Below are 23,353 nucleotides of genomic sequence, written 5' to 3'. Positions count from 1 at the left end.
GCTCAGGTCACGATCTCAGGGTTGTGAGATCGAGTCCCCATGAAGGGCTCCGCGTTCATTGGAGAGTTAGCTTGAGATTCTCTCCCTCTCCTTCTGTCCCCCCCACCCCATGCTCATTCTTGTGCTCTCTCTCCAAAATAAATAAATCTAAAAAAAAAAAAAAAAGATGCTAGTCGTGACAAACTGTATAGACTTCATGACCTACCACTGGGTCACCACTCACAGTCTGAAAAAACACGAGGCCAGAGCATTTAATATATGTGTGTAACCACTGTCCAGAGACCAAATGGAAATTTATTCAGATTTAGGTATCTGGTACTCTTGGCAATAATGAAACACTCTCAGAATACAAAATATTAAAAATGGCCTTGGAAATTATTTTTCATTCAAGAGAATTTTTTTTTATTTGAGCAAATAATAAATGGACAAGCTTAAAACTTAGACTTCATGAACGCCCAATTCATTGGAAAATTACAGTTGTACTTAGAGGAGATAAAAAGTTGCCAAAAAAAAAAAGTTGCCTTGGTCTTAGCCCTCTAATAAAGACTCATGCTAGCAAGACAACAGGATGATAAAAATGTCTCCTTTATTTAAAAGAGAACCCCTTTAAAACCTGATAGAGGGACAAAGATATACATTGTAGCTAAGAACAAAAAAAAGAAAATCTCTAGAGATATAGACCCAAGCTTAAACAAGGTGCTTACTTGAAGCTTACCTGATAGACATACGGGGCCAGAGCTGTAGCTGAGGGCATTTTTCGATTTCTAGTCAACACGAGAACTCCCGTATAAGAATACAAACTCTGGATGAATGAGAAATATTATCAAACACAGCGGGAAAAACTTAGTAGAGAGCAATGAATAAGCAATAACCTTGAAACTGAGCTCCTCTCCATTCAGGAAACAAAAGGATTCAAATTTTCTTCGGCAGCACATACAAGAAACTCTGCCAAAACGCATATCCAAAATTACAACAGAACCATCTATAGGAAACCAACAAAAGGTCTACGACAGTTACTTCTTCCAACATCATCTACTTACTAAGACAACAGCCTTTAAACGAAATTATTTCCCTAATTTCATCTTCTCTCAAGACACACAACGGTGCCCCTTCACAAGGCTCACTAAGTGCTCCTGAGGGTTGAGTTCCAGATCATGAAAGTGGTGAGCCTCACCTGGTGGCCCTGGAAACGTTGGCCAGGACACCCTGGTGGGAGATCTGCCCACCCGCCATCCCAGGGCCCCACATGGCCCCTTGCTGAAGGCTTGGCCCAGGCAAGGGGATACCCCAGGTGATCCATGCCTCCTCCCAACTTGCCTGGTCCCCAAAGTCCAGAATGTTTATGGAAATGAGGGTCTAGATAGAAGTCTGGATGTCTGGGAAGACCCAAAGAGTCCAAGTGACTCCCAGAAAAGGCCAGGGGAGAATGTTAAACCCAAAGAAATGTTCAGGTATTTTCCCAAACCAGAATCAGCCCTTGGGGAGGAGGAAGAAGGAAGCTGAGAGAGAATGGAGTTGGATTTCCCCTAGAGAGTGGCAAGGCAGGACAAATGAAAAGCTGTGGTTTTCTAGGGTTGTAATTAAAACAGGGTAATTACAGGACCATTCTTATGAAAATCTCCCTTCCTCTCAAGGCCTGGGCGGGAGCCCATGATAGCACTCCCCAGGGTCATATACTTAAGACTCAGCGACTAACCTCAGCAGCTCTAAGACCCACAGCACCTTTCACACCCACTCCTGGGGCTGCAACGTGCTCCCAGATTTTGTGTGTGTTGTTAACTCTTTTTCATTAATGGATGCCCAGAAGATCATTTATCATTTTATGAACATGGGGTCATCAGTCGGGGGAAGGCAGGGGACTGAGACACTGGAATTTGTCCTAAAATGTCTAGGAACACCCCTGCCCCTTCCCAAACCCTTGAGTCTGAAGAAACATTTGCTGTTTACAATGTGGATGGGATGACAGTGAAAATCACCTCTGTCCACAGGGACAGAAGAGGGAAAATCCAATGCTCTCCAGGACAGTGGCTTCCCAGCAATATGAAGCAGCTGTGTAAATTGCAGGCTTTCATAATAATTACTAGGAATTTGCTCTTCTTTGGTGCCCACTGTCCAACTGCAGAAGTAAGCAACCTGCCTTAGCTCATCATCTGTTCCAACAAATTGCAGTTCTTTACCTACGGTCTTAAGACATTTGGTAGAAAATTAACACTCAATTTTTAATTACAAACAGAGGTTTTTTTTTTTTTTTGAGTTCTAAAATTATAGCAATAACATTTATTCCCATCAGTACAATGCTACATTCGTAAATTTGTCATTATATCCCTATGAGTATATAAATGTTATTTTCTTAAAAAAAAAAAAAAAAAAAAAGGAGCACCTGGGTGGCGCAGTTGGTTAAGCATCCAACTCTTGGTTTCAGGTCAGGGTCGTGACATCAAACCCCACTTGGGGCTCCACGCTGAGCATGGAGGCTGCCTGAGATTTGTCTCTCCCTCTCCCTCTGCCCCTCCCACTCGTGTGTGTGAACTTGCCCTCTCTCTCCCTCTCTCTCTCTCTCTCTCTCAGATAAATTAAAAAAAAAAAAAAGCTTCTGGTTTCTGTGTGAGCCCTATATAACTTACAACGTGATGGGTGGGCTTAGAACCACTCTCTTAGAGAAAGAATTGTCCCTCTTTCAGAAAGAAGCTCTGAAACCCTCCTTCCTGGAATGAAATATAAGAATTTCTACAAAGCAAGCTCTAAACTTGAATCCATGGCTTAAAACGGTCAACTCCAAAACAGACAGGAAAAAGTAAGATGAGAGAATAATATTTTGCAGAGACTTAATTTCAAAAAACTAGCAGAATATATATATTCTTAGACCTCAAATCTACAGGCTTGATGTTACTGAGTTACAGTTAACTTTGTATGTTTTCCAAACATTTAAAAATCCTCAACGTCTCAGGGCGCCTGGGTGGCTCAATCGTTAAGCGTCTGCCTTCGGCTCAGGTCATGATCCCGGGGTCCTGGGATCGAGCCCTCCATCGGGCTCCCTGCTCGGCGGGAATCCTGCTTCTCCCTCTCCCTCTGCCCCTGCTTGTGTTCCCTCTCTCGCTGTGTCTCTCTCTGTCAAATAAATAAATAAAATCTTAAAAAAAAAAAAGAAAAAAGGCCTCAACATCTCAACAGCCGTTCATGAGTGACCACATTTTTTTTTCAAGGGTCCAACTGGACCTCTCATGGGACACATTTCTGCAGGGCCACCTGAGGTTATCTTCCTCTAGGGAAACTGCAAAAAGAACAAAACAACACACAAACAAAAACAAACTCCATTGTCCTGTGTAGTTAGTCTAAGTGAAATCAGATCAGGTGGGACGCCTGGATGGCTCAGTGGGTTATGCGTCTGACTCTTGATTTCCGCTCAGGTCATGATCTCAGGGGTCATGATCTTGGGGTCGTGAGATGGAGCCCTGCAATGGGCTCGGCACTCAGTGGGGAGTCTGCTTGAGATTCTCTTCCTCTGCCTCTGTCCCGCCCCCTGCTCATGCTCTCTCTCTCCCTCTCTCAACCTCTCTCAAATAAATAAAATTAAAAAAAAAAAAAAAGAGTAGACAGAGACCCACACTAATCTTTGGGTCACAGTAAGTCAGAAAGGCACAGGTGTATTAGCCAAAGGTCCCCGTGATATGGAGCATGTACCCAAGAAGGGAAAAAGCAGGCCAATGACAAGGACTCAGGATGGACTAAGGAGCAGATTTCCCAGTGCCAGTAAACAAAAAGAGTGCTAGACCAGATGTCAAGACACAGGAGAGACCTCGTACTGAGCAAAAATCAGAAAATGGGCAGGAGCCCATTGTGGAGAATAGAGCTCCTACCAAGCCAGTGTCAATTGCTAGGCACCCTTCAGAGCCCCAAAACTTAGGTACAGAATTGGTCTTCAAGAGTAGGAAGGCATTAGGCAAGGACTAGAGGCAGCCCTGTCGAGGGGACAGGCTCCCTGAAAGAGGAAGTGAGCAAGCTCCCTAAGCAGCGACTCCCACTTCATGGTTCAGCTTAAAGGAGGCCCAGGTCCCAGTGGGCAGCTGCTGCTTGGTCCGGTTTAGAACCTGAGTTCAGAGGAATCAAAGAGAATGATTTATTCCCTAACAGAAAAATAAGGTTGAGAACAATGTCAACTTTGACGCACCATTCAGAGAATGAACTCTGGAGGGACAGGTTTCTGTTTGTGTTCCACAGCCAGCTTCCTTACCTAAAAAAAAAAAAAACCAGCAAGAATACCTTCTGCTCCCGGGGTTACTATCGACAAACTTGCACTGACTCATCAAAACAACAGGCCCAAATGCAGCCACAGAATCCTGCCAACCTGCGTAGGCAATATTTTAGAGATCGTCTTAAGATTCTGGTTTTTTCAAGCAAGGAAGTCTAAGACTCTCTGGAACCTTCCAAATCCGGAGTCTGAGACCCCTGCAAACTGTGGCAAAAGGCCAGAGGGGCTTCTCTCAGCCTGGCCACCCCTACCCATGCTGGGGGAGCTGGGACTTGGAGGCGGGTCCTCCCCAAGTAATGGATTAGGTCAGGAGGTTCCTGGAAGACACAGCCACTCCAGAATACTCTCCAGGCGGAAGTCAGTTCTCTGTCTGATGCAAGTGAGTTGATTTAAGTCTCTCCTCCTCCATGAGGGAATCCCTCAATAGAATCCACAAGTTTCCCAGAACCAAGCAAAACCCCTGGAGTGGAGGGATGCCAGAAAGACCTGCCTTCAGATTCTTGTAAGGGGCCTGGGACAGACCCTCCAGCAGGAGAATACACCAGTTGGGCTCTAGGTCTTCCTTATTTTAAATTCAAATCACCTCAGGCTCCCTGGAAATCAGGAGCAAGAGACTAGGAAAGGACTCCTGCTCAGTGCACTCTTTGGTCCCAAGAATATTAAATCTAAGTAGTTTATCAAATTCTAAGGGATGCTAATGAGTTTTAAAATCCCACGCTAATCAAAATGCACAAATACAAAACTCTTCCCCCCCAACTCCTACCCCAAGAGCAAGATGAGGAATTTGCCTTTGTGACTTTCTAAAAATTCTACAGATGCCCAAACATAAAGTGGGAAATGACAAGCGAGAATCCATTAAGAGGAAGTGGCCACAGCAGTCCCAGCAGTGACTGAAGTGACTTTAAACCGTGACCCTCTTTAACACACGGCTGCCCCCTAAACACCACAGTTATTGTTAACGTCCTGACAAACGGACACGCAGATGCGAACACAGAGGACCGACATGCCGGCACTCAAAGTCTCACTTTCTGCGTGCAAAGTACGGTTTTCCACAAACTATTACGCTAGGCAAATGGCCTTCTCTTTAATTCGGAAGAAATTTCTCCAGGTCACAGCTTCCATGTGTGACTACCACGTTTCTCTGGCTTCTCTGAGGCAAATGAAGATAAGAGGACATCAAGTTATCTCATTTTGCCCCAAGTGACCTCATTTTGCCCGAGTTAAATGACGGTCCCCCCTTCTTTTGCCTACAAACTCTGACACAGCATTCCAGATTCTGTTTAAATTCCCCCTCTTAGGTGACACCCTCCCAGCTTCCTCAAACTCTCTGCCTTGGAATGCCCAGCCTTTTGATTCCTATCTGTTATCACATGCACTACAAAGTTTCTGTTTAAAGCATGCTCACACATTTTCTGGTAGGAAGGTCAACTGGTAAAACCCTTTTTGGAGAGCATTTTGGAAATGTCTATGAAAACGACAATGCACGTACCCTCTGATACAACAATCCCACTGCCAGGACTTTCTCTTGTGGATTTACTCCCACCCAAGTAAGCAACAAGGCTGTTGTAACTATCTCAATGTGGAAATAATCTAAATGTGCAATAATGTGGGTTTGAATTAATAGATACAAAGGACTATCACGCCTCGTTCAAAAGAATAGGGGGAGCTCTCTGGGTACTGTTATCTGTAATTTTTCCCCCAAACTCCTTCAATATATTTGATTATCTTTTTTTGCAGCTCTTTTGAAAATTTTTTTAAAGACTTTATTTATTTTGGGGAGAGAGAGAGAAAGAGGAGAGAGCTGAAGCAGGGGGGAGGGGCAGAGGGAGAAGCAGACTCCCCGCTGAGCAAGGAGCCCAATCCCAGGACCGATCCCAGGACCGATCCCAGGACCCCAAGATCATAACCTGAGCCAAAGGCAGACGCTTAACCAACTGAACCCACCCAGGCGCCCAGCTTTTTTGAAGTATTGACAAACTGATAGAAAATCTTAACGTGTAGGCTCTCATCAGCCCACTGAAAGTTTATTTCTCCATCCCTCTCCTTCCCTCTGTCCCTCTCTCTCTCTCACGTATTCTGTCTTCCCCTGAGCATTAAGCAATTGAGTACAACTTTGGCAATGGTTTTCACTGGACATGAGGTAAAGGGGATCAGAATATGCCACCCCAAAATATGCTACTTGGTATAAGAATTATTTTGAGCTGAAGGCAACTGAGAAAAAGCAGACACAGAAGAACTCTCTGCCCTCCCCCCACTTGCCTAAAAGTAGGGCATAAATTCCCCTTGTGAAGGAGTTCTGCCCCCATACAAAAAAGAGAACAACTCAACTTCAGATAGAGATGCCACCCAAATGCGTCTGCATAAAGAAACCTTACTAAAATAACCCTTATCTTTGACTTGTTTCCCCATATATTTACCTTCCCACAGTTTACTGCCCCTAGAAAACAAAACCTCTCTTTCCTTTGTCTAGTCACTTCTCCACAATGTATCACCCTTTGTTAAAATGGCCCTTAAGGTTCCAAATCTACCCCTTCTTTGGATTTTCACCTCTTTTCTGCATAGCCCCTGTGCAGGTAAACCTGAAATCATCAATTAAATTTGTATGCCTTTTCTTCCTGTTAATCTGATTTTGTGTCAGCTTAATTTGCAGGACCCAGATACAGAACATAAGAGGGTAGAGGAAAGGTTTTTTGCCCCTCCCTTACACAGGTGTGTCACAAAAGCTCACGGCACTAGTCACACTGGAGTCAAGCTGTGTGAATGTTGAAACACAGGAGGGACGGGACCCCACTATTTCCAGAACTAGTACTGATGGATACTGCCTCCAGCCTATGCTGCTTTATAGTGAAGCTATAAGATGTACCCATCCATGGCCTACCCCACCTTCTTCCAGACAAAGACTTTGTTATGTATCAAGACTTTGTATTTATTTGCCAAGAATAAAAAGTTTAGTTGCCACAAAGTTACAAGAAAACAAAAGGTTATTCTACTCTCAAAAAGTGTCTAATAGTCTAATACAGATGCATTGAAAGAGGGGAGTTATACAACACAATTACAAATAATACAACTGTATAAGTTAATAAAGGTGACTGCCCAACAAAAGCCAGTCCAATCTAATGGAATCTTCATAGATTTCTCTGCCCAAAAAGCATAGCTTCCACTTAAAGCTTGTGTTCCCTTCCCAGGTCAAACCAACCACTTCCTAGCTCTGAGACCTTAAGTGGTTTACTTAACCTCACTAAGGCCTACTTCACCCATAAAATGGGGATATTAGGACCCACCTCATAGGGAAGTTAGAGTAATTAAATGAGATGGAGCATATAAAGTGCTTCACACAGTACCTGACACAGCCAAATAAATGTTAATTATTACTCTTATAATCATCATCATCATCATTCTGGAATTTTCAAAATGCTTCCCAAACTTTATTCTGCCACCAGGAATAAATGGAGCATGAAGTTTATGAAGGACACTATCCATATGCATATTTCCAGCCAACCCCATACTCTCACCTTTGACTAATTCATTTATTCAGAGGGAAAAAAATACACAAAAGCTCAGATCATTTTAGATGAAGCCTTTTTTCCTCTCATCAATGTTATATAAGCAGCACATGGGTGACATCTTTGAAGTTTATCATGTTTTTACTGTAAATACAAAAGAACCCAAAATACTGACATTTGCTTCTTCAAAGTCCCATGAATTTATTTTCCTAAGACACATAAAGTATTTAGGCTGCTTTACTTCCACCACCAAAATCAATAAGCCACTTGAAAGAACTGGTCAAGGTCAGACATCAGGCTTCCAACTACAGTGGAGGGTTATCAAACCGGCTTAGAATGAGATGATTCTAGTCCAAATCTCACTCAATATCCTTTGGCCCATCTTCACAGAATAAAGTCTCAGAATAAAGTCTCCTCTAAAAAAAAGTTTTTGTGAGAACACAAGTTGTTCATCTACACTCTGACAAGCTCAGCAAGTTCACCCTAATTGAACTACAAGGCTCGGGAGGGTGGTTGACAAGAACCGGAGAGGCCGCATCCGTCCCGAAGAAGTAGGAGGGTCCCCTGAAGAATGAGCTGAAGACCATGAAACGTGACACTTTTTAGCAGACTGAGCACCTTGGTGGCACATCTAACAATGAGAGGGGAGAGTTTCAATGACAGACATAGAGTGGCCAAAAGTGACCCTATAAAAAGACATCAGTAAGCAAGGAAAGGTCAAAATGTGACACGTGATTTTTCAAGCAGAGCGTAGGCAACAGTGTACCCACGGTAGGAAACAAGCCAATCAACAGCAAAACACTTAAAATTGAAACTGAGATACCATTCTGAGGATAATTGTTAGTATTTTCTTTTTTTAATGAAATGGATTTGACGAAGAAAAATGACACCTGAGAGAAAACAGTGATTATCAGTAGATAGGTAGGGATGATATTTATATTTTTATATATTTTTTCTGTATGTATTTTCTAAATTTCCTATAATAAAAAATATACTACAAGGTTTGGAGAAGAAAGGAAGAAAGATGGAAAATATACTACTTTTATTTTTAATTACGAGGTTTTTCCTTACAAAATGGGTAAGATCAGCATCCAACTACAGATACGGGTCAATTTAAGATATTATCTATAGATACCTAAATCTCCCTCATCAGACTCGATACTTTCATGGACGAGACCTTATTTTATTGCGCCTGGGAACCCCAATGTCTACCACAAGGCCTAAAATAATTAGCTGCATATATTAAGAAATGTTTAGCAAATGATTTTTGGATGTGGCTACAAACCCAAAGTCTGGTATAACCTCAGGAAGGTGCAAAAGCAAACAGTCTTTTTATGGGATATACGCCAATCATCCCAATAGATACATTACCCACATTATAGCTTAATGTCCCTTGCTACTCAAATTTTCCATTAAGTCCTTTGTCCTCCCTCACCTAGCTCCCTTCCCTTCAGCACTCCTATGGAATTGAACGATGCTGTTTTGCCGGGGTCTCGCTCTGCACGAAGCTATAGGGACCACCACTATGATGTCCCGCTTGTGTTTCTTACAGAGATGTGCAGTCCACTCCAACACTTTGAGAGAACCCATGGGAAGTTTATTTCAGATCTCAGTGCCATTAAAATAACTCTTCTCTGAGAAAGTAACACATTTTATTTTTATGAACAGTAGGAATCTTATAATTGATCTTTTTTACCTTTATGCTGGAAGCTGAGAGCCAAATCTATAGCCACCCTTTAGAAACTTTGGCGGACCTTAGGACACGCGTGTCCTTTCCTCTGGTTTCCTCTTATTCTTATTCTTCCCTCCCTCTGTATGGCTCTTTCCCTTCCTTCCCTTTCCTTCTTTCCTTCCTTCCTTCCTTCCTTCCTTAACTGTCATCTGGGATGAGGCCCTGTATAAACAAACCAAGAAACCAAAAATTAAATACAACCCGCTACCCCCAATTCCAAGCTGCTTCAGACATTTTTCACCCATGAATCTTGCCTGCAGGACAAGAAAGTAAAGCTCACTCCCCTCACTGCTACCAACCAGGGGGTGACCTTTATGTGCATCTGTGAGTGGAAGATCTGACTGAGGACAAGAGGCACTTTCCTTTCCACTTCCACCCCCCAGCTCTAAAATACACAAGACCACGCACGTGAATGGTGCACGGTGATGTAAGGCAGAATAGCATTATGAGTAGAAACGCAGATTCTTAAATCAGACTACCTGGGTGCTACTCCTACCTGCTCCTCCCTACCTTTCTGTGCCTTGCCTTAATTTCCCAGCCCGTGCAATGGGAACAATAATGGTACTGACCTCACAGGGTTGCTGTGAGGAGCAAATGAGTTAATACATGTAAAGTGATTATATCAGTGCCCGGCACACAGTAAATGTGGACCAGTACTATAATAGGACAGTTTTGTTTTCAATTAAGCCAGGCCACCCAATGTTTCAAGTCGGATTGAAAGTAATACTTCTCATTGTAAATTCATAAACTAACAAACCGATTTCTATGGTGACCTTGAGTTTGGATCTCATTTATAAATCAGTGTGGAGTCAAAGCTGTCCCTAAAATGGCAGATATTTTCAACCCTTTGCCTTCTGATTCGCTGAAGAGAAGGAGAAAGCGGTGTCCAACCACGAAAATGGTTTCTGGGAGCGTATCCCCAACTAGTAACAGTATGATCCTTCAACCAAACTGGTACATACATGAGTACTCATGTACACACTTGCACACCACAGTCAATGTCCCTCCAGCTACAGCAAAGACATCACTTAAAGTCTCGAGAGATGAAAAACCTCTTGAATAACTAACTTCTCAGGACGTTCTTTAAAATAAAGTACTTTGTTTAGCCAGCAAAGAACAACTCTGTTTTGTTGGATGCTTGAGATCTGATTTACATCTGAATTTAGAAAGCTGCTACCTCCTACACCTGCACTTAAAATGCAAACTCTTCATCAGATTCCACTTATAAAAAAGCACAGAACCCAATACTAGCCACACCCCATCTTTGCTCACAGCAAAACCAACTTCCCAGCAACTTCCTTCACACCCAGCCCACCAAAAAAATGTAAGTCCTCAGTGAATGACTGTCATATATATGTACATAATTTTCATATAAAATGATCTGAAACCACCACTGTATGATGGCAAAGAAAGAAAACTAGATAATCATGAAAGGTGTAGTGCCTGCAACCAAGGTTACTTCGAAATTTGATGTAAATGGATACATTTCTGCTCGTGCTATACTGAAGTTACAGGAGATTGGAAGAAAACGCCCCAGAGTGTATCAAAACCATTTATCTTCCACTTCCTACGTTTCCCGTAATTACTCACCAATGAATGCACGAGTTTGTTACAGTACTGAATTGAAATACGTCAGTCCCTTTTACATTCTCGTGTCTCCCAATCACAGAAAATATGCTAAGAATAGAATCAAAAGTGAACAGACTATCGGCCAAGAACAGCGCTTTGAGGGATTTAGTAATCCAGTTTAACACGGCAAAATCACTGGGGAAGCAGAAGCAAAGGACTTGTACTGAATGATAAAGTGACACTCCCGAAGAGCAAGAGCCGAGATTACTCTGCCGCAGCCTAAATTTTTGTCGCCGCGAGCCCGCGTACAGTTTTCCCAAATCCTTTTCCCAAGATCCCGAGGGCAATTTCAAACGCGGCTCCTCTCCAAAGTCCCACAGGAGACTCGCTCACCCACCCCACCCTGCAAACAGCGCACTTCCCGTTCGCTCTGGCCGGTCAAGAACTCGAACTTGACACTGACACACACGGGAAAAAAAAAAGAGGAAGTGGCCAAAAGACCATTTCAAAGCATATATCTATTTTCCCCCCTTAGGGGATCAGTGTCCCTGTCTTCCAGTCAAGCTTCAATGGGACGTAGCTATCACATCCACTAGAACGTTGCAGCGAATGACAATATTGCAAAATCGAGGGCGACTCCCCTTTAAAATAAAAAATCCTCGAAATCCTCTTGCTATCCAAAACGATCCCTCCCTGCAGCGAACCAACAAAGCGACCCATCCTGGCGGGTCGGCTCCCGAAAGCGAAGCTCCAGGCCGGGTACGTGCGTGGTCAGCCCTGCCAAGTGGCAGAGGAAGCGCAGGGCACCAAGGCGGCCAGAGGAACCCTGCGAGCGCCTCCCTTACCTGGTTTGACCGGTTTGGGTGGCGGCTTCGACATCGCGCTTCCTGGAGCGGCTGAGCCTCAAGACCACGCACGAAAAGCCGACCGAACGCCCCGCCAGCCGGCACTCCCGGGACCCCAAAGTTTCTTTTTGTCGGGTTCGCAGCGGTGCGCCTTCAAGGACCTGCGCCCACCCTTGGCGGTCGGACGAGCGGACGCAGGCAGACCGGCTCGGCGCAAAGCCCCGCCCCGCCGCGCGGCCGCCCGAGCCTCCCGAGCGCGCGGCCGGGCGACGAGGAAGTGGCCGCCGTCTCGCCGAGCGCTAATTGGCTCCCGGGCTGGCCGCTTCGGAGCGGCGGGAGCGCGGGCGGCGCGCACGGCGGCGCGCGCGGCGGCGGCGGCGGAACCAGCCGGGGCTGAGGGAGGGCGCCGCAGGCTTGCGCCGGGGCGGACCCGGCCGCGCGCGCCCCCGACGAGAAAGGGCCGGACCCCGCGAGGGCGCGCGCGCGGGGCCACGGTCGCCGGAGTCCCGCCCCGCCTCGCCTCGCCCCGCCCTGGAGCTCGCTCCGCGTCCCGCCGGGGTGGGACGGATCCCTAGGTTGGCGTCCTCTACCTGGGCCGCCTCCGACCCCTTGGGGGCGCGGAGGCAGGGGCTGTGAGCCTCTAGGCTAGCAAGCTTCGGGGGTTGCGGCGGGTCAGCGACAGGCGCACGTTCGGCCCGCGCTTCTTGCCGCTTTGCTTGGGAGGGCTCGAACTGGCGCCCCGGTGAGTACCTGCGCGACCCGGCCGCGCTGCGCAGCCTCGCGGAGGCCTGGAGGTGCTCCCGATGTGTGGCTGCGCCGGAGCCTGAACCAGGTTGCGTCTTGCAAGCCTTGTGGGCACTCGTACCACCCTAAGCGGGCTGATAGATGGCCTGCCAAGGAGTGTGTGTACGGCGCGGCGTGGTGCTTTTAACGCCCCGTAATGATCCTTAAAATGGGAGACTCCCTCCAAGAGATGGTACGGGCTGTGGAGAGAAGTCACCAGGGTTGGGGTCAGGTCTTGATCCGTACGGGAGGAGGCAAGGTTTCCTTCCACCCGTATTAGGGTGGACTAACTCAACGACCCGCCTGCCCACTGTTAATTGAACGAACGGCCTGCTAACTGAGGACGGCTTTTACCATTTTAAATGGTTGAAAAGATACCAAAAGATTTTTGTGGCACGTGGAAATGCTAAGAAATTCCAATTTCGGGGTCCATAAAGTTTTGCTCGAGCACAGCCACGCTCGTTTGCTTATGGACTGCCTGTGGCCGCTTTTCTCTTCACAGCAGAGCTGAGCTGCTGCCCTCAAAGCCTAAAACGTTGACTATCTGGCATTTCACAGAAAAATGCCGACCCCCCGACCTAGCAGATTGACTCTCCAAGGCGAGGCGAGGGCGGGAGCAAACAAGAAATGCAGCGTGCATTCAGTTCGAAATAGCACCGTGTTATAGACCAACTGTATGTTTGAGGGAAGAAACGTTGAAAAAAAACTTTGCGTGAGAGTCTGTCTAAAATGAAGCTTGAAAGTTTTTGTTAGGGGTCAGTGAAAGATAAAAGTGATTCCACGGGAAAGGGGCATGGGTTGAGGTATTCAGAAATTCTAACCGTGGGAGATTTCTGTTTACTACAAGAGAGCAAAGTTTAAACAATAGTAGGAAAAGACTTCCCTGGTGTGTGGAAGAAGATAATCAAAATATCTGTTGAATAAAGCAAATGAGTGAGAAGTCCTGAAACATTTCACTGGTGTAAAAATACCAGACTGCTCTTTAAAGCACAACAATTCGTTAGCATGTTGTCATCCATTTGTATTAAGGAAGTTGCTGTCTTCCTTATACTCTGCTGATTTCTGCACATACCACCTCTGACTATTTTAGTTTAGAGTCCAAAATGTACCGTTTAGTAGTGGAATCCATATAATAAGCACATACAAGTAATGAAAAAAGGACTCGACAACCTATCTTACTTAGGGTAAAAAAAGAAATTAAAATGTTCATTTCGGGGTTTGCCCTTGACGATCTTAGTTCTCCTCCCCCTATGCAAATGGAACGCTTGGCACTTATTGGGAGAATAAAGTACATAAATATCCCACAAGATTGGCGGTGGTATATATTCCAAGTAATCAGACGCCCCGGATTGATGAGACTACAAAGTCCAAATGGTTGTCTCTCTGGAGACATCCAGTGATTGAGTTTGTAGTTGATCAAGCTTGTCTTTGCCTCATGGAGTCTGGCAACTCTTGGTTGCAAGTTTTTTAAGTGTGATTTTAAAATAGTTCTCTAAGAGGGCAACAGGAGATGTAATAGCACAAAGTGGTGTGGAGGTAGACAATTCCAGTCCCGAATTTGGAGTTCACCTGGTGCTGCCCTGTGCATCCAACGAGGTTTTTGAAATAAATGACTTCTGGGATTGCTAGGCCCACCCTCACCCCAGCACCTGTTTTGCTTCGGCTTCTCCCAGTTCCCCACCCCTCGCACCACATTGCCACCCGTTTAGGGCTAAGGGACTGTGCCCGACATTTACCCAAACACTGTCTTGGGTGATAGCTCTGTTAGCTGACTAATATAGAACTGAGGGTTCCTGTTTCGGTAAAAACTTGCATTTGCCTGGGAATTCCCTCCTGAACCCAAGCAATTTTATAAGTAGGTCCTTGACTGTCTCTCACTCTTCATTTCGGAATTGCTAGTTTCCACCCAAATAACCCCCTCAAGCGTCTTTCCAGTGCCACAACCACACTCGTTATTTGCATGCTATGTAATTGAAACAATATCCTCCCTGTGTGCACAGATGTGGCATGAAGCAGGGGGACCCTTAGTCCTTGCCATTCAGTGTGCTCAACTATTAATAATACATCAATAAAAAGGGCATCCATTATACATGAGAGCCTCACAATTAAGCCAGCACATGTGCAGCATCCTTTCTTTGCTCCTGGTAATAAAGTGCTTTTTAACAGGCTGGAGAGAAGAAAGAAATTAACTTGCTAGGACTCAGGTCAGGGATAGGAACTGGGAGGGCCTCTGGGGGTCTGCAGCTCAGGAGCTACTCACCCCAGCGGCCCAGCTTAGGTCCCTGATCACCCAACCAGAGCAGTCTGGAATAAAGAGCAGCATTAGGTCAGGCAACCCTCAGGAACCACTGTTCTGAGGTTCCCTCCAGCTGAGCCTCACCTTTTCCCATAAAGAGGTGCAAATGGTTCATTAGAATATCCATAGGACTGCTTTACTGAACTTCTGGGGGCCCTGTGTGAAACTGCCCTCCACCCCCCCACCCCCCCCACCCCCAGATCCGGGGTCAGCAAACAATGGCCTGTGGCTAAAATCTGGCCCTCACCCTGAACATTTGCAGTCACTTTTCTGATTGAGAACACTAACCCTGAAATCCAGTAAGAGAAATATTATCCCAGTAAGAAAAGAATTCCATTCTTCTCATTAGTAGACGGCTATTACAACAACAACAACAACAACAAAATTGTACTCAATTGTAATGTTTTGACTTTCCTCAAGAACATTGTGGAAATTTTGTTTTCTCTCTTGTTACATAAGTACCTACATAATAACTTTCAGTTTGCCTCTGGGCCCACGAAACCTCAAATATTTACTACCTGGCCCTTTTTGGAAAAAGTTTGTCTACGCTGGCCCAGGACTTAGGTTTTTGAGTGAGGAAATAGCACCCTTAAGGGGAATTAACTTCCTTTTGCCTCTGGCTGGCAGTGATGTTTTCCCCATTTCAGGAGGAGAGAGAGGCAAGCTCTGTGGGGTTCCCTGGCATTGGAGAAATAAGTGGATCATCTCCAGGTGATCGTATCTTGAAACTCTTTTGAGTTTCAGAGTTGAGACTCTGTAGTGTGTGTTCTCTGAGACTTTGGCCTATTGAGCACATACCTGCTGTTGGATTTAGCCATGGAGTCTAGCAGAGAGAAGCTGGTACCTTGTAAAGCCCTTCTACTGAGCGTGGCTAATCCAGGAGTAGGAGATGCCCCAGAGATCATGGTCATCTTTCCCCCTCAGCTGGCTCTCCTAACTTAGGACTCTTTCTTCTAGTCTTTTTGTCTTGCTCTAGACATCTCAGTGATAAGCATTCGATTTGTTTTGTTCTGTTTTTTTAATTTTAGGAAATTTTAGGAAGACGTGATTTTCAAAGCTAATGATGAAAACATTTGTCATTGGAATCAGTGGGTGAGTAATTTTGCTACAAAAAGCTGGTGGAGATACTGAGGATGGCCAAAGGGTGTTTTCCTGTGGATGTGGTGGGGGATGGAGGGGTCAGGATTCCTGAGTCCTGAGGAAGAGAGCAGCCCACTGGCAAATATAAAGCAGGGGAGGGAGTGCTAGCGACATAAATGGCAACAGGAGATGGGAGAGTCTCCTCTAAACGGAGAAACAGGGCCGTCAGTAAGCAAAACCTGCCTGCCTTACCATTTCTTTCCCAGAGTTGACACCAGACACCTTTTATCCTTATTATCCTGATGTCCTGATTGCCCCGGCATAATTATTAGCTGCGTGCCCCTCTCCCTCTCAAAAGTGTCCTAAATTATAGGGTCACCCTCCCCATGGTACCGGAGGTATGCATGCAAATAAGAAACCAACAACAGCTCCAAAGGATTGTTGTTTTGCTACTTTGTTGTGTTCATCTTTCTTCTGAGTACATTCACACTAGGTGTGGTCCAGTGTTCATCTTTCTTCTGAGTACATTCACACTAGGTGTGGTCCAATGAATGAAATATTTGAGACTGTTAAAATTAAACGTTTGTAACTTGGGGGAGATCACTGTATTGTTGTATTATGTTACTATAGCAAGTAATTAGAGGTAAAAGGGAATGAATCCAGTGTCAGAACTCTGCCTCGTCTTGCTCCCATCTAACCAGAACCAAAGTTCTGTTTTTCTCTGCATTGCTTTTCTTTTTTTTTTTTTTTAAATATTTTATTTATTTATTTGACAGAGAGAGACACGTGAGAGAGGGAACACAAGCAGGGGGAGTGGGAGAGGGAGAAGCAGGCTTCCCGCTGAGCAGGGAGCCCGATGCGGGGCTCGATCCCAGGACCTGACGGAAGGCAGACACTTAACGACTGAGCCACCCAGGCGCCCTCTGCATTGCTTTTCTTGGACATGCTTTCCCTTCTGCACTCATTGCCACCCTTCTAAATCAGGCCCTCATTCCCTAATTCCATCCTCCCCCTCTTAACCTTTCCTAGGTACCTCTCCACCAGTTGAATCTTCTTGCAGAAATGTTTATTCTCTCACCTAGTGAACAATATGCAGTGGGTTACCAGTTCTCTAGAACAAAATTGAATATCCAAGTATATGAAGACCATCCATAAATAGTAAAAGAAATGTATTAGCTTCAGGGCCACGTAGGCTGCAGGGAAGGTTTGATGGAGCTCAGCGGTATCACCAAACACTCCATGTCTTTCCATCTCTTCTTTGTGTCTTCCTCCATTTGGATTCATCCTAGAGTTGGCTGTGCTTTTTGGGCACAAGGGGATACCAGTGGGTTCTGGGCCCTGTTCTGGAGCTGACAGTGGGGTCAGTCCAAACCAGACCTCAGAAACAAGGGTAGAACCTGGGGAGGCAGCTACCACGTCTACTCTAGCATCCAAACCAACTTTCATTCTGCATATGTAGGAATAACATTCCCTTCTTCTCCATGTTCCAGGTGTAGAAACCTGCCTCCTACTTTCTTGCCCCTGTGCGTGAGGTGCTAACCACACCTCCCTAAGAAAGCCTCCCCTTCACTGTCTCTTCCTCGGCGAGGGCCAGGATTTCATTTTAGTGCTGCTTCTGGGAAGCACCTACCACACTCAGCCACAGTGACCTCTGTTCCTGCCTTTCTTCCTTCCTCCAGACTCAGTGTTGTATCTTCCTTGTATACTTACCCCTTGCTACACTATGAAGTGATCATTCAGTTAAGAAGTCAAGGAATAGCAGGGGTTCCAAAGGATTCCAGGGTCATTCAAGATCCTCCTAAAAAATGGAATGCATGTGTGAAGATGTTCATTTTTCTGGGGAAGAGGCATATAATCTTTATCAGATTCTCACAGTATTCTGTGATGTTAAAATATATAAGTTTCATGGGCTTTGAGAAAAAAAAAAAAAGATCCATGGGCTTTGGAGTTAGACTTTGTATCCCATCCTCATTACTTGCTAGTTGTTACCTTGGGCAAGTTTTATGAATATATATAGTCTTTCAATCCTTAGTTTCAACTATAAAATAATATTAATATCTACCTGCTACAGAATGGATTTGCCTCTTAAGTGCCTGCAGACAGCCTTTTTAACTTCTCCTCAGCCCCCTGTCCTATTCCAAATACACTCACCCTTCCTGTCTCTTGGCACGTAAAAAAACAAACGGACCAGGACTTGTGCATTTGTTCCAGGTGTTGTGAACAAAGAAGGAAGTGGCCCCAAGTAGTTACTCATTTTCCTTCCCCATATCCTAAGATAAAGCATGCACCTGTCTGGGCACCTTTGCCCTGAGGTTGGAGGGCACATGAGGGTGGTCATGAGCTTGGTGGTGCATGGTGGTTATGAGCATGCTGAAAGAGAAGAGTTAGTCTTAAGGTGTCACCTGACCAGAATTCCAAGTATAGATCGTAGGCTTGAACTTGTGCCACTCTGACTTGTTAAATTCTCGTTAAACCCCTCTCCCATCTCTCTGACCTGTACGACCTTCCGTCTGGTCTGTCTCCTCCAAGTCTATGACACTGGACTGCTTGCTTCTCATTGTCTCCAGCTAAGTCAGTGAGACAGTTGGTTTGACTGTATCATCTGCAAGAGGTAAGTCTAGAAAATGACACATTTTCTGGCCAGGTTGCTCAAAAAGTTAGCCCTGTTTACTCTCTCTTTTAAACCAAAGTTCAGTATCTGAACAATGGAAACTCAGTATGGATTACAGACATTCTTGTTAAAAGGGAGAAATTTTATACCAGTATTTTCTCAAGACAAAGGGTAATACCCACCCACTTCCCTGTGTTTTCTTAAAAAAAAAAAAAAAAAGATTTATTTATTTGAGGGGGCAAGGAAGAGAGAGAGAGCTTGAGCAGGGGGAGGGGCAAAAGGAGAGGGAGAAGGAGGAAGCGGACTCCCCATTGAGTTGACATGCCTGCTGGATCCCAGGACCCTAAGATCAGGACTTGAGCCAAAATCAAGAGTCAGACGCTAAACTGACTGAGTCACCCAGGCACTTCTGTCTTTTCAAGGAGATCGCCCATATCCTATCCAATTGTGTATTCTAAGTTTAAATGAAAAAAACTTTACGGGGCGCCTGGGTGACTCAGTCAGTTAAGTGGCTACCTTCAGCTCAGGTCATGATCTCAGGGTCCTGGGATTGAAGGCTGCATCAGGCTCCCTACTTAGCGGGGAGCCTTCTTCGCCCTCTTCCTCTGCCCTTACCCCCGCCTTGTGCTCACTCTCTCTCTCTCTCAAATATATAAATAAAATCTTTAAAAAAATTAATGAAAAAAAGTTTTGAATCAAGTTCCTTGTACTTTGTAGGTATAAGGTATTTAGGTAATAACTGAATTACAGCCAGTAAACAATTTTGATGAATGAATATTAGTTTCTTTTCTAGATTATAAATACATTGCAATGTATCATCTGGGATTAAGTACACGTTCCTGCATATAAATGTGCAGTTAAGAGTTTTTTTGTGCCGTGAACATTCAGTAGTATGATGAAGTCTTGATTTAGAGTAATGGTTTTATTTTATTTTTTTAAGATTTTATTTATTTATTTGACAGAGAGAGACACAGTGACAGCAGGAACACAAGCAGGGGGAGTGGGAGAGGGAGAAGCAGGCTTCCTGCTGAGCAGGGAGCCCGATGCGGGGCTTGATCCCAGGACCCTGGGATCGTGACCTGAGCCGAAAGCAGACGCTTAACCAACTGAGCCACCCAGGCGCCCCTAGAGTAATGGTTTTAAATGCATAAAATAAAATACAGGAATATAAAGGAAACCAGTTATGTTGAAATATAGTTATAAAACTATTTTAAAAAACAGATTGTTGCTTTGTGATATATACATGGTTAACTTATTAAATAACAGTGCCCAGGGGTGGGTCTAAAAACTGCCATCAATTTGAAATAATAATGAATATCGATCATGCTCCAAGATATCTGCCCCCCTTGCACCATGATATGAAAATATCTATGATTTCTAGTGGTGACAAAGCCATGGGTACTGTTAATACTACTGCTGTTTTTTACTTATAATGAAAGGAAAGGCTAAAATTCTGTTAGAATGTAATAAAAATAAAGATGTAATTTCTTTCCCATTCAAGTTGGCAAAGTCCACAAATGTGTCCCCAGACCCTCTGAGGCAGCAGCCCCGGGTTAAAAAAAGCTCTGCAGACCCGCCTCTCAGGTGTTATGTGTGGTGCTAGATGCTGGAAAACTAGGTACCAGGGGATCCGCGTTCTCCCCGATGTCACGGGCCAGCCAGGAGGGACAAGTAACTGACTCCCTGTGACAAGCTTCAGTGGGCCTCCCATTTGGCCCAAAGTGGAGCAAGATTAAGGAGAAAGGGAGCACCACAGCGGAGATGTGAATGCATGGTACGTGGGTTGTCATAAGCCAGTCCTCCATTTTTCTCCACGGCACACTGAAACAAAATCACAGTGACCACGTGCAGCTGTAGGGACTTGCACTAAAACGTGCTACTCATATTCTCAGTGTTGCACGCGAGCCTTGGGAATGGTTCAGTATAGACGAAACATTCTTTTGCTTCCCACACAATAGCTGGAATTTTAAGACTTCGTATTACCCAGTTTACTTGCCCGGTACTTAGTGACCTTTCTCCTCCATCCTTTCCAATTTATTTCTCCTCATCTGTTACAGTAAGTAGATCTACTTACTTACCAACGTATCTATGAAAGAAATAATTTCTTCTTAGGTATTACGTATTGTTTTAAATATCTTTTTTCTAAGATCACTTTAAAATGTTTTAGGGACGCCTGGATGGCTCAGTCAGTTAAGCGTCTGCCTTCAGCTCTGGTCATGATCCCAGGGTCCTGGGATCGAGTCCTGTGTCAGGCTCTCTGCTCAGCGGGCAGCCTGATTCTCCCTCTGGCCTGGGGCTCCCCCTGCTTATGCATGCGTGTGCGCTCTCTCTCTCTGACAAATAAAATCTTTTTAAAAAATAAAAAAATAAAAATAAATAAAATGTTTTACATTAAATGTATCTTCCTTCTTGGTATGCTCAATTTTTTTTCTTTTTCTTTTTCTGTTCAGTGTGACAAATGGCGGGAAGACAACACTGGCTAAGAATTTGCAGAAACACCTCCCAAACTGCAGTGTCATATCTCAGGATGATTTCTTTAAGGTATCTGTAAAAACATCTTAGATAATTCATTTAACACAACAAAGTTCTAGTAGCAAAGTTAATGAAATTACATCCAAAAAGCCTTTGCTGAGTGATAGAGTTTTTGTAGACACGGTAGGCTCCATGCAGTAATGTCCCTTATCCACTAGATGGCATTACTTATTGGTACGGCTCTGATTTTATTTATTCTCCACATCCAAAGCGTTTAGTAAAAGTTTATCGCCTCTTCACTCTATAGTTGCATTACTTCTGCACTGCACAGTTTTGATGGGTGCTTTGTTCTTTTTACCAGCCAGAGTCTGAGATAGAGACAGATACAAATGGATTTCTGCAGTATGACGGTAAGTAGATGAGTCTGTGACACATTCGCTAATGTTAATTTTCTTTTTCAAACCCGAATACCTTTTCTGTCTATGAAGACAGTCTCAAAAATGTGCTTAAATATATTGCTGTACTTTACACATACTTTTGTAAAGGTTTCTGCTTTATGTCCAACTATTTAAATAAATGAAACCTTTTCCCCAGTTTTATATTTAAGACTGAAAACATTGGAACAATAGATTTTTCTTCTAAAGCTAAAGCAAGGTAGGTTTGCTGGTACTCCACTCATCCCTGCCTGGGGCACACATAACTAAGCATACTTCCCTCACCCCCTTCCTGCAATCTCGCCTGAAGCAAACCCTATGCTCATCCTCTGGGCTTACCTTCCCAGTGACCAAGGTGCACTGGACAGCTTGTTTCTTCTTTCCACTGCTCATAAAGGTTAGTGAGTATTTTTGAGATGGTTTCACCTTGCTCCCTTGCCCAGTCTAACACTGAAGCCAAAGGATTATAAAGTCCATCACAAAATAATTTATTTTCCTATAGAGAATATCATGCTAATAAACTATATTTAATGGTCTTATCAACTTTTTTGATGAACAAGATGATCACTGAGTGCTTATGCAAACTGGCAACAGAAACAGCTCTCTTAAAAAGCCATGAACTGCGTTCTTTATTTTTAACTTTGACGACCTTAGAGGAAAAATGTTGTGTAATCAGTTCTTACAGACACTTGATAGTTTTAAGAGAAGCAAAATCCTTGAGTCACTGCCTGTTCTTGTGTCTTGAGCTCCAGCCAGAATATTTTTTTTCTTTTCATCCCCTCCTCTGATGGTTAGTGAGGAAGATTCTTAGAAAGTAAGCGTTAAACAAGGAAAAATCATTTTCAACAATTGACAAAGAATTATTCCTAGTTCAAATGAGTTCTTGTAAGCTGATAAGAAAAACACTAATATTCCAATTGAAAAATGTCCAAGGATATAAATAAGCTATTCATAGAAGCAAAAAGTTATTTGATTAATAAATAAACAGTAAAAAGTCAACCTCAGAAGTAGTCAAAGAGTTGTAAATTACTTTTTTTTTCTCACCGAGTAAACAGATTTTTAAAGCAATAATTAATAATGGCACAGTTATCTAATTATCTAATGATGACTCAATAAAGCAAGAACTCTTTTAGATGGGAATATTAATTGACATAACCCTTCTGGAAGAGAGATTGAGCATATGTCCCAAAGACCTTAAAATATTCATGCCATGGGGGGCGCCTGGGTGGCTCAGTTGGTTAAGCGACTGCCTTCGGCTCAGGTCATGATCCTGGAGTCCCGGGATCGAGTCCCACATCCGGCTCCCTGCTCCGCGGGGAGTCTGCTTCTCCCTCTGACCCTCCCCCTTCTCATGCTCTCTCTCTCAAATAAATAAATAAAATCTTTAAAAAAAAAAAAAAAAAAAAAAAAAAAAAAATATTCATGCCATGGGTCAAGTGTCCCACTTCCAGGAATCTAAGGAAAAAATCTGAAATTTTTAGGTAAGTGTACAAATTTAAAGTAAATCAAGGTATGCCGAGATCTTTACAACCACCAAAAGAAAAGTTTAAAGATGTATAGCTATCAAGTCTATGAATAGATGGAATCATTAAAATGTAGTTGATAAAGTAAGTCAGAAGTAAAAAATAGAGAACTTAAAGAAGTCAAAAGATGATAGGAAAATAGAAAATGAGAGTAAAATGATAGATTTAAGCCAAATATATCAGTAGCTATATTAAGTTAAACGAACTAAAATACTCCAAAGATTGTCAAGCTTGTTTTTGAAAAAGAAAGAAAGAA

General features: G+C 43.9%; 2 protein-coding genes across 5 annotated transcripts in view; one reads left to right on the top strand and one right to left on the bottom strand.

Moving 5' to 3' along the window:
- Positions 1-12,154, bottom strand: part of OSTF1 (osteoclast stimulating factor 1) — a 51,452-nt gene extending 39,298 nt beyond the window's left edge. The window contains exon 1 of the mRNA XM_036070471.2: positions 11,899-12,154. Within this exon, the coding sequence (XP_035926364.1) occupies positions 11,899-11,932 (34 nt within the window). The 5' untranslated portion in view covers positions 11,933-12,154. The remainder of the gene's footprint in view (positions 1-11,898) is intronic.
- A 250-nt stretch (positions 12,155-12,404) lies between these two features.
- The window catches only part of NMRK1 (nicotinamide riboside kinase 1), a 37,661-nt gene continuing 26,712 nt past the window's right edge, over positions 12,405-23,353 (top strand). For 2 of the 4 annotated variants that reach the window (XR_004910270.2, XM_036070472.2), the window contains exons 1-4: positions 12,406-12,640; positions 16,006-16,069; positions 21,119-21,209; positions 21,502-21,550. Coding sequence is in view for 3 of the 4 variants with exons in the window: in XM_036070472.2 (XP_035926365.1) it covers positions 16,038-16,069; positions 21,119-21,209; positions 21,502-21,550 (172 nt within the window). In the remaining variant the exon portion in view is untranslated. Of the gene's footprint in view, positions 12,641-16,005; positions 16,070-21,118; positions 21,210-21,501; positions 21,551-23,353 lie in introns of all 4 variants that reach the window. The other 2 variants (XM_036070477.2, XM_036070475.2) reach the window with 2 other exon arrangements.

This window comes from Halichoerus grypus, chromosome 14 (genome assembly GCF_964656455.1).
Source record: "Halichoerus grypus chromosome 14, mHalGry1.hap1.1, whole genome shotgun sequence".
NCBI classification, from domain to species: domain Eukaryota; kingdom Metazoa; phylum Chordata; class Mammalia; order Carnivora; family Phocidae; genus Halichoerus; species Halichoerus grypus.
This window is presented reverse-complemented; position numbering and strand designations above follow the sequence as displayed.